Raw genomic sequence first — 15,210 nt, forward strand, 5'->3', positions numbered from 1 at the left:
ATAAGGTCGCACTGTGTTGCCCAGGCTGATCTCAAATTCCTGGACACAATCGATCCTCCTTCCTTGGCCTCCCAAAGTGCTTGGATTACAGGCATTAGCCACAACACCCAGCTGGTTTTATTTTAAATAATACGTGTTCTTGATTAAGACAAAAAACAATAGTAATAGGATGTAAGATGAAAAGTCAAAGACTAGCCATTTCTCTCCTACCTTCCCACTTTCCAGAGTTGACCATTCTTTAACACTTTCTTGTGGAGGGCTCTCTCTCTCTCTGAGGAGCAGCCCCCTAACTTATGGAAGCTAGATTAGATCTGTCTGAGAGTACTGTTTGCCCCATATCATAGCATTTGTCACACTTCATAGTGATTATCTGTTTACTTGGTTTTCTCTCATACTAGTCCATGTGTTCTGAAGTGTAAAATAGTTTGGAGGTTAAAATAACATACCCTGGCTGTAGACTGCCTGGGTTTGAATCCCAGCTCTGCTATTTATTAGTTGTGTGTCGTAAGGGGAAAGTTATTTAACTTCTTTTGCCTAATGATTGTATTTTATAGCATTGTTGTAAGGATTAAATGAGTGTATGTATGTCTATAAACATATAGACATACATATAGTACTTAGAACAGCACCCAGTTCATAGAAAGTGCTCAATAAATATTAGTTGTTGTTACTAAGAATAGCATTTAGCATTTTTCTGGTCCGTATAGTTGGTATTCAGTATAAATTTGTGAAATATTGAATGAATTCACGTTTTAGTTAGTGGCTGAAATCTAATCTTAATACTTGCTCTGATCAAAGGGCATAGGTTTAGTTCTTGTTCTCTTGTGAATTGTTGAGTTTTTACTTTTTCTTCCTGTTTTCTGCCATCGCGTCAACTGCATTTCTCCTTGTGATGTTCTCTCATAAAATGGCTAGCTATTTATAACTTATTTTAAAATTGTGTTTGACCAGGCCATATTCAAAGGATGCTTTATTTGAGTACTAGAAACTTTTTTGGTGTTTACTATAGAAAGGTTTAGGTTGGTATAAGCTTAAATTTAATTGAGTTTCTGTTTTCAGTGAAATTATTTGTTCAGTCATTCATTTGTTATTTATCTAGTACTTTTGAGCCATCTACTATATATCCATTATTATGAAGGTCACTTTCTGAGCTTTGAGGAATTGAGTAGATAGATCAAGCAGACGTAAAAAACATTTTAAAATCGAATCCTCTTAACTTTGCTAGAACTTATCTATTCTTCTAGTTGTCATCACTCTAGTTCTTATATTATACAGTCAACCCTCCGTATCCGTGGGTTCTACATCCGTGAATTCAACTAACCGTGGATTGAAAATACTAGAAAAAAAAAGTAGATGGTTATGTTTGTATTGAACATATACAGACACTTTTCTTGTTATTATTTCCTAAACATGATGGTATAACAACTGTTTACATAGCATTTACATTGTACTAGGTATTTTGAGTAATCTATAGATGATTTAGGCTATAGAAGAGGATGTGGTGGGATATATGCAAATCCTATACCATTTTATGTAAGAGACTTGAGCATCCATGGATTTTGGTATCTGTAGTGGGTCCTAGAACAAGTCCCTCATCAATATGGAGGAACAATTGTTTTTGTTTTTTTATCACTTCTACTAAATTGTAATGCTTTTTAGGCAGGATCTAAATATCATCTACCTTTGTGTTCACTTTTATCACTTTGATCTGTCTTGTGTGTGGTTTTTTGAAGAATGATAATAGTGGCACCTTTATGTGTGGGGTGCTGTTTAGAATAGATACCATTACTTCCATTCGACATATGAAGAAATAAAAACTTGTTAGGTTAAGTAATTTGCTCATTTACACATGTAATAAGTAATATAAATGAGGTTAGATTTGTCTGACTGCCCACCCTTGACTTTTAAAATAAGCACAACACTATTTGACATATTTACTTAAAGTGACAGGGATGTAATGTATATGAAGTTCTGACACTGCAGTAATAGTTTTTTCTGTTTTAAGTACACATTACATTCCTTTACACTTTATTATTTATTTATTTATTTATTTAGAGACAGAGTCTCACTCAGTCACCCAGGTTGGAGTGCATTGGTATGATCTCGGCCCACTGCAACCTCCACCTCCCGGGTTCAAGTGATTCTCATGCCTCCGCCTCCTGAGTTGCTAGGATTACAGGCGTGTGCTGCCATGCCTGCTAATTTTTGTATTTTTAGTAGAGATGGGGTTTCACCATCTCTGATGAGTAGAGTTGGCCAAGCTCATCTCGAACTCCTGGCCTCAAGTGATCTTCCCGCCTCATCCTCCCAAAGTCCTGGGATTACAGGTGTGAACCACCACATCTGGCCCCTTTATACTTTAGATACTATGAGCAGTAATGTATCTATACTATCTATAGATAGTATATCTATACTAGTGGAATAGTTCGTATTCATTAGATTAAGATACAAAGAATATGACGTTGCTTTATCTTTTTGGTATGTCTGAATAGTTGTAGTTTGAGAGGAGCAGTTTTTTTTTTTTTTTTTTTGAGATGGAGTCTTGCTCTGTCGCCCAGGCTAGAGTGCAGTGGCGTGATCTCGGCTCGCTGCAACCTCCATCTCCCAGGTTCAAGTGATTCTCCTGCCTCAGCCTCCTAAGTAGCTGGAATTACAGGCACATGGCACCACACCCGGCCAATTTTTATCTTTAGTAGAGATGGCATTTTGCCATGTTGGCCAGGCTGGTCTTGAACTCCTGATTTCAGGTGATCCACCTGCCTTGACCTCCCAAAGTGCTAGGATTACAGGCATGAGCCACCACACCTGGCTGAGAAGAGCAGCTTTAAAGTACATCATTATAATAATGCTGGGCATTTCCTTCAGTTAGGAAATGAGCATTTTGCTATGATTTTTATTTTAAAAAAGAGATGGTGAATTTTTGAAGGTATCCTTACATAATGGTTTATCAGCACATGTATCATTATTAATGTATCAAAGGAAAATAGAAAGTGACTTGTTGATTAACTAGATTTGATTAATTTGATTAATTAGATTTCTTCCAACTCAGTGACATTTGTAACACATGACAGGTTGCTTAATAAAGGGTAACATTTCTCTTACAAATGCTACTTTTGTTATTTCTTTTCTTTTGGTGATCTATGCTGTCATTTGCATGTTAGTAATTTGATTTTAAGTATTTTGTATTTTGGGGAACATAACCTTGTTAAAAGACAGTTTATTTTATTACTGAAAGAAAATAGTTACTTTTACTCTCATTTATTGAATTTCTGTTCATTTTTTCCCTGTATTTAGAAACAAAAAAAACATCACGAATCTTTCCCGCTTAGTTGTCCGCCCCCACACAGATGCTGTTTACCATGCCTGCTTTTCTGAGGATGGTCAGAGAATAGCTTCTTGTGGAGCTGATAAAACCTTACAGGTAAAACACATCTCTTGAGAAACAGGCAAAGAGGCACGTATACAGTTTTGTGCATATCGGAATATGTTTAAATCCTAAAATTCAAGAAAATTGCAACTTAGAAATAACAGACAAATCCAACTCCTTGAACATTTTATTAAAGGTTTCTCTAGAGATTTAAAGGATACAGTTACATGTTTTCCTAATTCTAAACTTACAGATGGTAAGGAAGTGCCCTTTATCCTGCCAGTCAGTTCCCAGCCATCCATTTGTCAGCTCAGGGTAGTGAGGAAATAATTGTTAGAAGACATAGGGCTTCATAGCACAGGAAGTAGGGCTGTGATTAAAAAACAGTGATTAAGAAAATACTTATTTTATCAAAGTCTTAGGCATCGGTTTTTTTCTTGTAAATAGGAACTGGACTAGACTATTTCCTAAGCTGTTTTAAAGAATTTCTTTAAGATTACCTTTGTTTTCAGAAAATATGAATGAGTACTTTTCTTAATGTTTGTGTTCTGCCTTTTGATTTTGCAGAGAACATGATGAAATTAGTTAAAACTTGTATTTAGGATACTTTTAGTGTTTGCAAGATTATGACTCCATATCTTATGTCTATATGTGTACTTTATTAGTAATTTTATTAATTTTGGTTTTTGAGTTCCAGAGAGAATACATATTAAACGAAATGTTTTATTTGATTGTTAAGAAGTTGCCAAAGTAGTCTCAAGAACTGAAGCTATGCTCTGACACTTCTTTTTGATGGCAGCAGGGGGCAGCCTGAAGTGGCTGCTGCCATAATGTTGGCTGCAGCAGGGAGGCGCAGCTGGGGCTGCATGCTCCAGGAGCCCCACCCCTTCTGAATTGGGGCAGGAGCTCCTGGGTGCTGCTGTAGCCGCCCAAGCCAGGGCAGGAGCTCCTGGGTGCTGCTGTAGCCGCCCAAGCCACAGCTGTGGATCTGGAAACCTCCTTCACAGAGCAGGCCAGAGCCCTGCCCTCCTGGGTGTAGCTGCAGCCGCCCAAACCACAGCTGCAGGCTCGGGCCTCTGGCTCGACAGAGCAGGCAGGAGCCCTTCCCCCTGGTGCAGCTGTAGCTGCCCAAGCTGTGGCTGCAGACTGAGGCATCCCTGTACTCTTGGGGGCCCTGGAAGGACCCCCTGTCCTTGCAGGCTTGGAAGTACCTGCTCCCGCTGCCTGACTTCTCCCTGTTGTTGGCACCCACTCTGATCTCAGAGCAAAGCTGGGGCTGAGCCTGGGTGCTGTTGCAGCCCTGCCAGATGTGCACATGCTTGGGGCAGTGCTGACATGCCAGCCCCCTGCTGCCTCAGCCCCCTCCGGATTTTGGGCGCCGGTGAGCATAGGAGGGAAGCTGAGGGGGTGCTGAGGGCAGTTTGATGCTGGCCTGCAGGCTCCCCTTGACACCTACAGCCTGGGTGCCATGAATGGCAGCAGGAGGCAGACAGGTTCCTGGGCGGACAGGGGTGGGTCCCCAATGAGGCCTCACCTTCAGGCCGCAAAGGGCCTGAAGGCTGGAAGCTGGGCTGCTGGTGTGAACTGAATGGACTGGAGTGGGAACTTGTAGTACCTTTTCCGGGCTTGCCCATGTCTGCCCATGGACCAGCTGGCACGTACTTTCTCCCCTCCGAAGCCCATAAAAGCCCCGGGCTTAGCCAGAGCTGAGCAGACACTGGGACGACCAGCTGCAGAGAGGAGCAACCCACTCTAGCGCCCCCTCTTTGCTGAGAGCTGTGCAGATGACAGGAGGACCAGCTGCTGAGAGGAGCTACGCTCTCTGCTGATAGCTGAACAGTTGTCAGCAGGACTTGCCTGCCCTCTCCTGAACTGTGGAAAGGAGCTGCCCCCCACAGGTTTATTGAGCTATTCTTTCATTCAATAAAGCTCCTGTTTGTCTTGCTCACCCTCCACCTGTCAGCGTACCACATTCTTCCTGGTTGTAGGACAAGAACTTGGGACCCCCCAGATGGTGAGGCTAAAAGAGCTGTAATACAAACATGGCTGAGACATGCCCCTTGCTTGCCACATTGCGAGTGGAGAGAAGGAAAGAAGAGCTGAGGCCCTTTGGGAAGCCCAGACTTGGGAACTCCCCAAGCTAGGGCTGTGACTCCCTCTTTGGGGTCCTGCGGTTCCTGGCATCTCCAAGCTTCTGGGTACCACTGTGTTCCCTGGTGCCAGCCGTGTAAGCTGCTTGTGGTGTGCCTGGTCCAGCCACAGCCTCACAGAGAGCCAGCGCCCATGCTGGCACCTGGAGCTGCCTGCCCCACTGCAGCAGTCAGCACGTCTGTGCGCAATGGCTGGACCCCACGCTTGCTCACACATGCCTTGCCTTTCCACACCTGATTCGCCCTTGGCAGGCTTGGGACCCAGGCTGGTAGCATGATCTGAACGCAGCCTGTCAGGCCAAGTGGGTGAAACAAGACCAGTGGGCCCAAGCAAAACTCAGGCAAAGGCGCCACCAGCCACAGAAGTTTCTGGCCAGAAAAACAACACCGCAAAGATCCTGTAACATTTTCATTGATATTTAGAAACATTTAATAGTGAATAGTTCTCTATTTACATTAACGCATACACATTCTGGCAGAAATTCTGATTTTGGGAGTAGCTTTGCCAAGGTTTCTTTCTGTTTTGCAAAATGACAATGATTAAACTCACTTAAAGATTTTTATTGAATGATGACCTATGGTTAAGCAGTTTATTATAAAAATATTTTATTGTTACTTGTGCAGGTGTTCAAAGCTGAAACAGGAGAGAAACTTTTAGAAATCAAGGCTCATGAGGATGAAGTGCTTTGTTGTGCATTCTCTACGGATGACAGATTTATAGCAACCTGCTCAGTGGATAAAAAAGTGAAGGTAGGAAAATCTTTTCCTCTTGAGTTGTAATCACAACAGAATTCATTTTATCTTTCTATAATCATGAGACCAGAGTTAGTAGAGTTAAAGCACTATCACCTGCTGATCTACTAACTTGATCCGTTGTAAGTTAACAGTATCTGAAAATTCTTTACCTTTTTTAAAGAGACAGGATTTTGCTCTGTTGCCCAGGCTGGAGGGTAGTAGTATGATCATAGCTCACCGTAAACTCCAATTCCTGGGCTCAGGTGATCCTCCTGCCACAGCCTTCCGAAGTGTTAGGATTATAATTATGAGCCACTGTGCCTGACCTGAAAATTATTTATTTTTAAACACCAGCAAAAATGCCTAGGTTGATCAGCTTCAGGATTAAACAGGCAGTGGGGAAAATCAATGACAAATTAATGAGTTTGTCTGCCATTAATAGACAAGTCCATGGGTTAAATATCAGTTGAAATCTTTGAGTGCATTGTGATTAGGAGTGTTGCTGCATAAACTTAGGGATTCCTGTTGTAAGATACAATTTTAAAATGCAGCCCCAATTTTTTCTGTGTACCTTTATGAACTGGCTTATAAATTCAGTGGAAAACCAGATGGATGAACAAACTAAGAATATGTTACTGGTCTAAAAAATAAATAGAGAAAAGTAAACAGAGTAATTTTTATTTATTTATTTTGAGGCAGAGTCTTGCTCTGACACCCAGACTGGAGTGCAGCGGTGCAATCTCAGCTCACTGCAATCACCGCCTCCAGGATTCAATTGATTCTTATGCCTCAGCCTCTTGAGTAGCTGAGATCACAGGTGTGCACCACCATGCCCGGCTAATTTTTGTAGTTTTGGTAGAGACAGAGTTTTGCCATGTTGGCCAGGCTGGTATTGAACTTCTGGCCTCAAGTGATCCGCCTGCCTTTGACTCCCAAAGTGCTGAGATTACAGGCATGAGCCACCGTGCCCCACCAGAGAGTAATTTTTATCTTCGTTAAGTATTCTCTTGTTCCCAAATTTGGCTTTTAGCTGGAGCATTTATACTAATATAGAATTCAAGAGAAACTGAAGGCTTGTGGGTGTTATATATGGAAGAGAGACCTTACTTTAACACTTTCTCAAAGGAGTTGAATCTGGAGTACTGGATCTGGCTAGGTGGAGTGGGCAAGAAATTTGCCTTGGGTGTTTTCCTGAAGTTTTCACCTACTTGAAGAGGGCTATGGAATGTCCAGACTAAATTTGAGACCTTGGAAAAATCTACCTCTTGATAGATTGGACTCGTGGCTTTATAACCAACAGTTAATTCACTCTGTAGCCTCTACTCTGACTCTGAGTCAGACTTGGAGGTGGCCACTGAGGGCAGTTCCAAAGTCAGAGCTACATGGAGTAAAAGGAAATAATAATGAGTTTCTATTTTCTAAGCCAGAGGCAGAAATACCTATTAAAGAACTTGAAGATAAAGTCTCTGGACCTCTGGGGATTCTAATCAGTGCTTTGATAAGATACAAAGGAAATGCAAAAAGGACATTAGTACCTCTAAAAAGTCAAAATCCCAGTGAAAGTTCATTAGGTAATTTATTTCTTTTGTTTGTTGTTCTATGGCATAGACTGCTTAGTTGTCTTACATAGTAGCTAGAATGATGATTAGTTTTTACTGAAAATTGAATACTATAAGAGTCTTTATACTACACACCTTATTATATTACATTATCAATTTCCTGCTACAGCTTGCAAGGTAAGTGTTGATCCCATTTATAGAAGAGGACACAGATTCAGAGATGAAGTCTCTTGCGCAAGCAAGCTTACATTAACTGGGAGCAGTAACAGGGTTGAAAGCTGGATTTCTCTCAGACTATAAAACCTTTATTTTTTTTTGCTAAGCAGTCTGCCTTTACTTATTTATATGGTACCTTGAAGTCCATGGAACACTTGTCATGTTCATTATCTCATTTGATATATTAAATTGTGTAGGAGAGATATAAATATCCCCATTTTACAGAAGAGGGACCTGAGATGCAGGTAAGTTAGGGATTTGTGACACACAAGTCATAAGTGGTAGAGCCAGCTCTTGGGCTCAACCCTTCTGATCACAAGTCTGTTATGCCAACCTCTTTAAAGCACTTCTCTGCCTGCTGTCATTCATATAAACATGTGAAATCCTGCCCTTAAGAAATGTCATGTGTTTGTGACACTCCAGTTATGCTATAGGTACATATATGTATATTTGCAAATAATTTTTTTAAACATTGAGGCAAAATATTGCCATATTTTAGAAAGGGGAGAGGTTTCATTAGCATCTTGTCCAACTAGGAAAATCTGCTATGACAGGATAAGATAGCATTTGCAAAGCAATGGACATTGCTTTGCCCCTCTGTTCTCCCTTTGAAAATAATGGGTATTTGTAAATTTTTTCTCTTTTCTCTTTAGATTTGGAATTCTGTGACCGGGGAACTAGTACACACTTATGATGAGCACTCAGAGCAAGTCAATTGCTGCCATTTCACCAACAGTAGTCATCATCTTCTCTTAGCCACTGGGTCAAGTGACTGCTTCCTCAAAGTAAGTGTGGATATTGAGAATTATGTAGATAAATTTGATAGGTACATCAGAGTATCTCCTTTGATCTTCTTATGTATCTTACTATTAGGACTTTCTGGTCACAGTGGTAGAAACTACAATAATATATTAGCTGAAGCAAAAAAAAAATAGTTTAAAAATATTTTATTGGCTCATGTAACTGAAAAGTCTAGAGGGAGCATAGCATGGCTTCAGGCATAGCTGACTCCAAATGCTTAAACTGTGTTCTCAGGCTCTACCTCCCTTTCCATCTCCAGACTCTTGCCTTCCCTTGTGTTGGTTCAGGCATGCTTTTTATGTGACAAAAAATGTGGCTACCTTATAGCTCACAATCACAGAGTAAGAGAAATGTGCTCTTTCCTAGAACCCATAGATCTAATTTTAGAGAGACTTTATTTGACTCAGTTTGGCTTACATGCTTGTCGCTAGGGTAACCCCAGTGGACAGTAGGATGAAACCCTTGGATTGTCCAAGGGTCACAAGTTTAGTTATATGGAAGTGGGACAAATGAGTGAGGTCAGCTCTACTTGAATCATAAGTGGAGCTTAATTCAAAAGAGAGGTTCTGTTATCGCAGAGAGGAGGGAAAAGGTGCTGGTAGGAAAGATAACACAAATGAAAACCAAAAATAGAAATTCATTCTACATATGCTTGATAATGTTTGATTGTATCTTTTTTTCCTCTTAAGTGGATAAAGATAGCTAGATTACCTTTTCCGGGATCCCAGAAAGATCCGCTAACTTTTTTTGAATTGTTTTCAAACCTTTCTTCCTTGATGTCATACCGTCTTTGCAATTGAACGTGATATTTTTGAGAGAGGTAGTAAAAGACATTTCAGTTTGGAAAACTTCATAGACTCTATGTTTTGACATTTAAATAAACTATTAGAAAAATTATCTTTAGAAAGTCCTGAAACAGTTACTGAAAATTGCCCTCTCCATCCTCCTGTTCAGGAAGCTAAATTTTTATTTATTTATTTATTTTTCAGAAGAAAAAATTACACAGAAGCTCAGTGTGTATAAAGCTTGTTGCTCTGGCTGAATGGGACTTGCATTTCTCCTTGACTCTCTCTTCCTCCCTTTTTCCCTCTCCTCTGTCTCTCTCCCTTTATCCCTTTCCCTCCCTGTCACCCTCTTTACCTTTCTTTTCTCTCCTCCTCCCTCTCTTCTTCTTTCTTCTCCTCCTCCTTCCTCCTCCCTCCCCTTCCTTTCTCATTCTCTCTCGTTCCCTTTCATCTCTAACCCTCCCCACCACATAGTGCTCTTTAGGCATTTTTTTTTTTGAGATGGAGTCTCGCTCTGTTGCCCATGCTGGAGTGCAGTGGCGTGATCTCGGCTCACTGCAAGCTCTGCCTCCTGGGTTCACGCCATTCTCCTGCCTCAGCCTCCTGAGTAGCCGGGACTACAGGTGCCCGCCACCACACCCAGCTAATTTTTTGTATTTTTAGTAGAGACGGGGTTTCACCGTGGTCTTGATCTCCTGAACTTGTGATCCGCCCGCCTCGGCCTCCCAAAGTGCTGGGATTACAGGCGTGAGCCACAGCGCCCAGCCTCTTTAGGCATATTTATGTTTATAGAATCCCAAGGACCCTGCAGAGCACAATTTGAAAACATTGGATTGGACCAAAATTACAGAGTAATGTAGTAACATAAAATTATATCACAGTTATAGTTCACTTTTACTCAAAAAAACTTGGCTCTATTTGAATAAATGTACTGCTAAAAAACCTAAGACTTATACTATTTATGACTAATTTTTGATGTTGCTTTTGGCATTTTGTAGGTTGAGGAAGTCCATATTTCCTTTTCAATATAGGAAAAAAACCTCTGCCATGTGGGAGGGGGTTATTGGTTAGTAAACCGTTTTAATTAAGGACAAGGTTTACTTTAAGATGTGCCATACTACCTGTATTACCATAAGGACTATTAGGATGCATTTCTTGTGATTCTTGAGCAGAGAAAAGCCAGTGAAAATATATAATTCTGAAGCTGCCTTCATGTAACTTGCCTTATCTGAAGAACTGAGTTTATCTAGGACTGGGATAAAGGAGCCAAGGATAGAAATGGACATGAGGAACAGGATGTATCTCACTTACTAATCATTTCCAAATAATTTTTGCCAAAATTAACATCTGGGAATAATTGATTTCTTCTTCTGGGTTTAATCTTACTAGCATAAATCACCAGATATGACTATAATTCCTTTTATTTGCATTTTTTATAATTTCCAAACCTACCCAAAGGGAGGAAACATAATATAAACCCCTGTGGTATCCATCATTTAGTTTCAACAGTGATTAATATTTTGTCAATCTTATTTTATAAATTACCCCCCCCCTTCTCTTTTGGACAGCATCTTGCTCTGTTGCTAGACTGGAGTGCAGTGGCACGATCTCGGCTTACTGCAATCTCTGCCTCCTGGGTTCAAGTGATTCCCCTGCCTCAGCCTCCTGAGTAGCTGGGACTACAGGGGCCATGCCACCATGCCCAGCTAATTTTTTGTATTTTAATAGAGATGGGGTTTCATCATGTTGGCCAGGATGGTCTCGATCTCCTGATCTTGTGATCCACCTGCCTCAGCTTCCCAAAGTGCTGGGATTACAGGTGTGAGCCACCACACACAGCTTATAAACTCCTCCACTTTTTTGAATAGAGTCTCTCTCTATCACCCAGGCTGGAGTGCAGTGGAGCGATCTCGGCTAATTGCAACCTCTGCCTCCTGGGTTCAAGCAATTCTGATGCCTCAGCCTCCCGAGTAGCTGGGATTACAGGTGTGGGCCACCACTCCCAGCTAATTTTTTGTATTTTTAGTAGAGATGGGGTTTTGCTGTGTTGGTCAGGCTGGTCTTGAACTCCTGACCTCAGGTGATCCGCCCACCTCAGCCTCCCGAAGTGCTGGGATTACAGGGGTGAGCCACCATGTCCAGCCTGAATAGAGGATTTTACAGCAAATCCTAAATATGTCATTTCACCCAAAATACTTAAGCATGTATCTCAGAGATCTTTAATATAAATATTATGTTTATTATCATACCATACTATTATCACACCTAACATAATAAAATACAGTTTTGTAATATACCTGGTTCATGTTCACTTATTCCATATTCTCAAAACATGCATTTCTGTCTTGTTTATTGGAATCAGAATCCAAACAAACTTCATGTAGCATTTGCTTTGCCTCTTAAGTCTCTTTTATTCTATTAAAGTTTCTTTTTTCCTCTGCCTCCTTTCTTGTAACATTGATTTATTAGAGCAGTTTAGTCATTTGTCCCATGGAATGTGCCACATTTTGGATTTGGTTAATTGCTTCCTGGAGGTGGTACTTGACTTACTCCACCATTTTTAGGGTTGGATAACCTAACATTAAAAAATATGGAGGTAATTTATATTATATATTACTTACTGTGGCTTTTTGTAACTGTGTAAAATAATAATGATTCTAAACCACTCCATTAAAATTAGTAGTAGTTGTTTAGTTAGTTATTTAGTACTCAGCCTAAAAACCTCGGTGAGCCCTTGAGTCCCTTAGTAGATTTACATGTTGATCTAAAGGCTGCCCCATTGCTTGTTAATCACAAGTTCATTTTTGTGTTTGATACTTTTGTGTTTGATGTGTTTGTGTTGCTGTGGGTTAAACATCATTCTGTAACCAAAAAGCTTAAATGAGAGAAAAGGAAGAACTTCACATGATTTCTGATGTTTCCCCACTCAATACTAGTTGTTTATTTATATTTTTTCTTTCACAAATAGCTCTGGGATTTGAATCAAAAAGAATGTCGAAATACCATGTTTGGTCATACAAATTCAGTCAATCACTGCAGATTTTCACCAGATGATAAGCTTTTGGCTAGTTGCTCAGCTGATGGAACCTTAAAGGTATGCTTTTGTACACTATTAAAATAGGTTATATTTTATGGAAAGTCTTAAGATTTGGTTATAGAAATAGGTTTCTGTTTTTTTCACATTTCTACAGAAAGAGCCTGCTTCTTTCAACTTCCAGGAGCATATTTAGTTTAACTGTAATTGCTTATCCTAACGATTGTTTATGAATGGTGTATAACCTAATGCTTAAAGTTCTATAATGTAGGCTGGGTGTGGTGGCTCACGCCTGTAATTCCAGCACTTTGGGAGGCTGAGGTGGGTGGATCACAAGGTCAGGAGTTCAAGATCAGCCTGGCCAAGATGGTGAAACTAGACTAAAAATACAAAAATTAGCTGGGTGTGGTGGCGAGCACCTGTAATCCCAGCTACTTGGGAGGCTGAGGCAGAAAATTCCCTGAACCCGGGAGATGGAGGTTGCAGTGAGCTGAGATCACACCACTCCACTCCAGCCTGGGTGACAGAGTGAGACACCATCTCAAAAAAAAAAAAAAAAAAAAAACTTCTGTAATGTCGAATTTTTATTCTTGTAATTTGAATTCTTAAATTTTAAGTGTACATTTTGTTTCAAGCATATGTTCATAAAATATTTTGAGATCTGCTTTAGTTTATTTTGTGCTTCTATAATTTATGTTGTGCTTCTATAAATTGTGAGTAATTTATAAAGATTGGAGATTTATTTTTTACAGTTCTGGGGGGGAGGGCACCAGCAGAAAGGGAGAGAGTGAGGAGGGGGCTGAACTTACCCATTTATCAGGAACCTAGATAATAGCATTAATCCATTCATGAGGGTAGCACCCTTGTGACCTAACCACTTTTGAAGGTCCCATCTCTCAATATTTACATCGGGGATTAAGTTTTTAACACATGAACTTTGGGGGACACATTTAAATCACAGTAAGATCTATGGGTCAGGTTTGTAAAGGATCTGTTTTTTGTTTGTTTGTTTGTTTGTTTGTTTTTTTTTTTTTGAGACGGAGTCTAGCTCTGTTGCCCAGGCTGGAGTGCAGTGGCCGGATCTCAGCTCACTGCAAGCCCCGCCTCCCGGGTTCACGCCATTCTCCTGCCTCAGCCTCCCGAGTAGCTGGGAGTACAGGCGCCCGCCACCTCGCCCGGCTAATTTTTTTTGTATTTTAGTAGAGACGGGGTTTCACCGTGTTAGCCAGGATGGTCTCGATCTGCTGAACTCGTGATCCGCCCGTCTCGGCCTCCCAAGGTGCTGGGATTACAGGCTTGAGCCACCGCGCCCGGCCTGTTTGTTTGTTTTTGTTTTTGAGACAGAGTCTTACTCTGTTGCCAAGGCTGGAGTATAATGGCACGATCTCGGCTCACTGCAACCTCTCCCTCCTTTGAACTTATTCATGTCACAGAGATCTTTATCCATATGTCTTACTGCTAATTTTCTCCCTAAAATGATCCTATTGTCCTGCCACTCCCTTATCTGTAAGATGGTAAAGATAATTATCAATAAATACTAAGGGAACTCAGAGACCCGGTGCCGGCCGTGGGTCCTCTGTAAGCTGAGCGCCGGTCCCCTGGGCCCACTGTTTCTTTCTCTATACTTTGTCTCTGTGTCTCATTCTTTTCTCAAGTCTCTTGTTCCGCCTAAGGAGAAACGCCCACAGGTGTGGAGGGGCAGGCCACCCGTTCAAAGATCAGATAGTTGTAGGTGTGTGGCTTTATTTTTGGGTTCCCTGTCCTGTTCCATTGGTCTGTGTGTCTGTTTTTCTACCAGTACCATGTTGTTTTGCTTGTTGTAGCCTTGTAATACGGTTTCAAGTATGGTAATGTGATGCCTCTGGCTTCGTTCTTTTTGCTTAGAATTGCTTTGGTTATTTGGACCCTTTTTGATTCTAAATGAATTTTAGATATTTTTTTCTAAATCTGTGATAAATAACGTTGCTAGTTTGATAGGAATAGTGTTGAACCTATAGATTGTTTTGGATAGTATGGCCATGTTAATGATATTGATTGTTCCAGTCCACGAGCATGGAATATTTTTCCATTTGTTTGGGTCATGCATGATTTCTTTTAGCAATGTTTTGTAGTTCTCCCTGTAGAGATCTTTCACTTCCTTGGTTAGATGTATTCCTGGGTATTTTATTTTTTTGTGTGTGGCTACTGTAAATGGGATTGTGTTCTTGATTTGGCTCTCAGCTTGAATGTTATGGCTGTACAGAAATGCTACTGATTTCTTTTTTTTCCTCTTAAATAGAAAGAAGGTCTTACTGTATTGGCCAGGCTGGTCTCAAACTCCTGGCCTCAAGTGATCCTTTGGCCTCAGCCTCCCAAATTGCTGGGCTTACAGGCATGAACCACTGTGAGTGGCTAACTGATTTTTGTACATTGATTTTGATTAGAACAGTGTTCAGGGTTTACATCATTGTAACTAATCACAATTGAGTCATGTAGTATGAATTTTTTTTCCTCTCTTATTAACTTTCTGTTTTCCCTGGGGTTAATAAGTTTTTTCATTTGTTTAGTCTTTAAATGTGCTTAT

General features: G+C 40.7%; 1 protein-coding gene across 1 annotated transcript in view; it reads left to right on the top strand.

Annotated features, from left to right (window-relative positions):
• The window catches only part of APAF1 (apoptotic peptidase activating factor 1), an 89,850-nt gene that overhangs the window by 29,410 nt on the left and 45,230 nt on the right, over positions 1-15,210 (top strand). Inside the window, exons 13-16 of the mRNA XM_015152496.3 lie at positions 3,295-3,421; positions 6,142-6,267; positions 8,681-8,812; positions 12,582-12,707. Of these exons, the coding sequence (XP_015007982.3) occupies positions 3,295-3,421; positions 6,142-6,267; positions 8,681-8,812; positions 12,582-12,707 (511 nt within the window). The remainder of the gene's footprint in view (positions 1-3,294; positions 3,422-6,141; positions 6,268-8,680; positions 8,813-12,581; positions 12,708-15,210) is intronic.

The sequence above is a fragment of the Macaca mulatta genome, chromosome 11, assembly GCF_049350105.2.
Source record: "Macaca mulatta isolate MMU2019108-1 chromosome 11, T2T-MMU8v2.0, whole genome shotgun sequence".
Lineage (NCBI taxonomy): Eukaryota > Metazoa > Chordata > Mammalia > Primates > Cercopithecidae > Macaca > Macaca mulatta.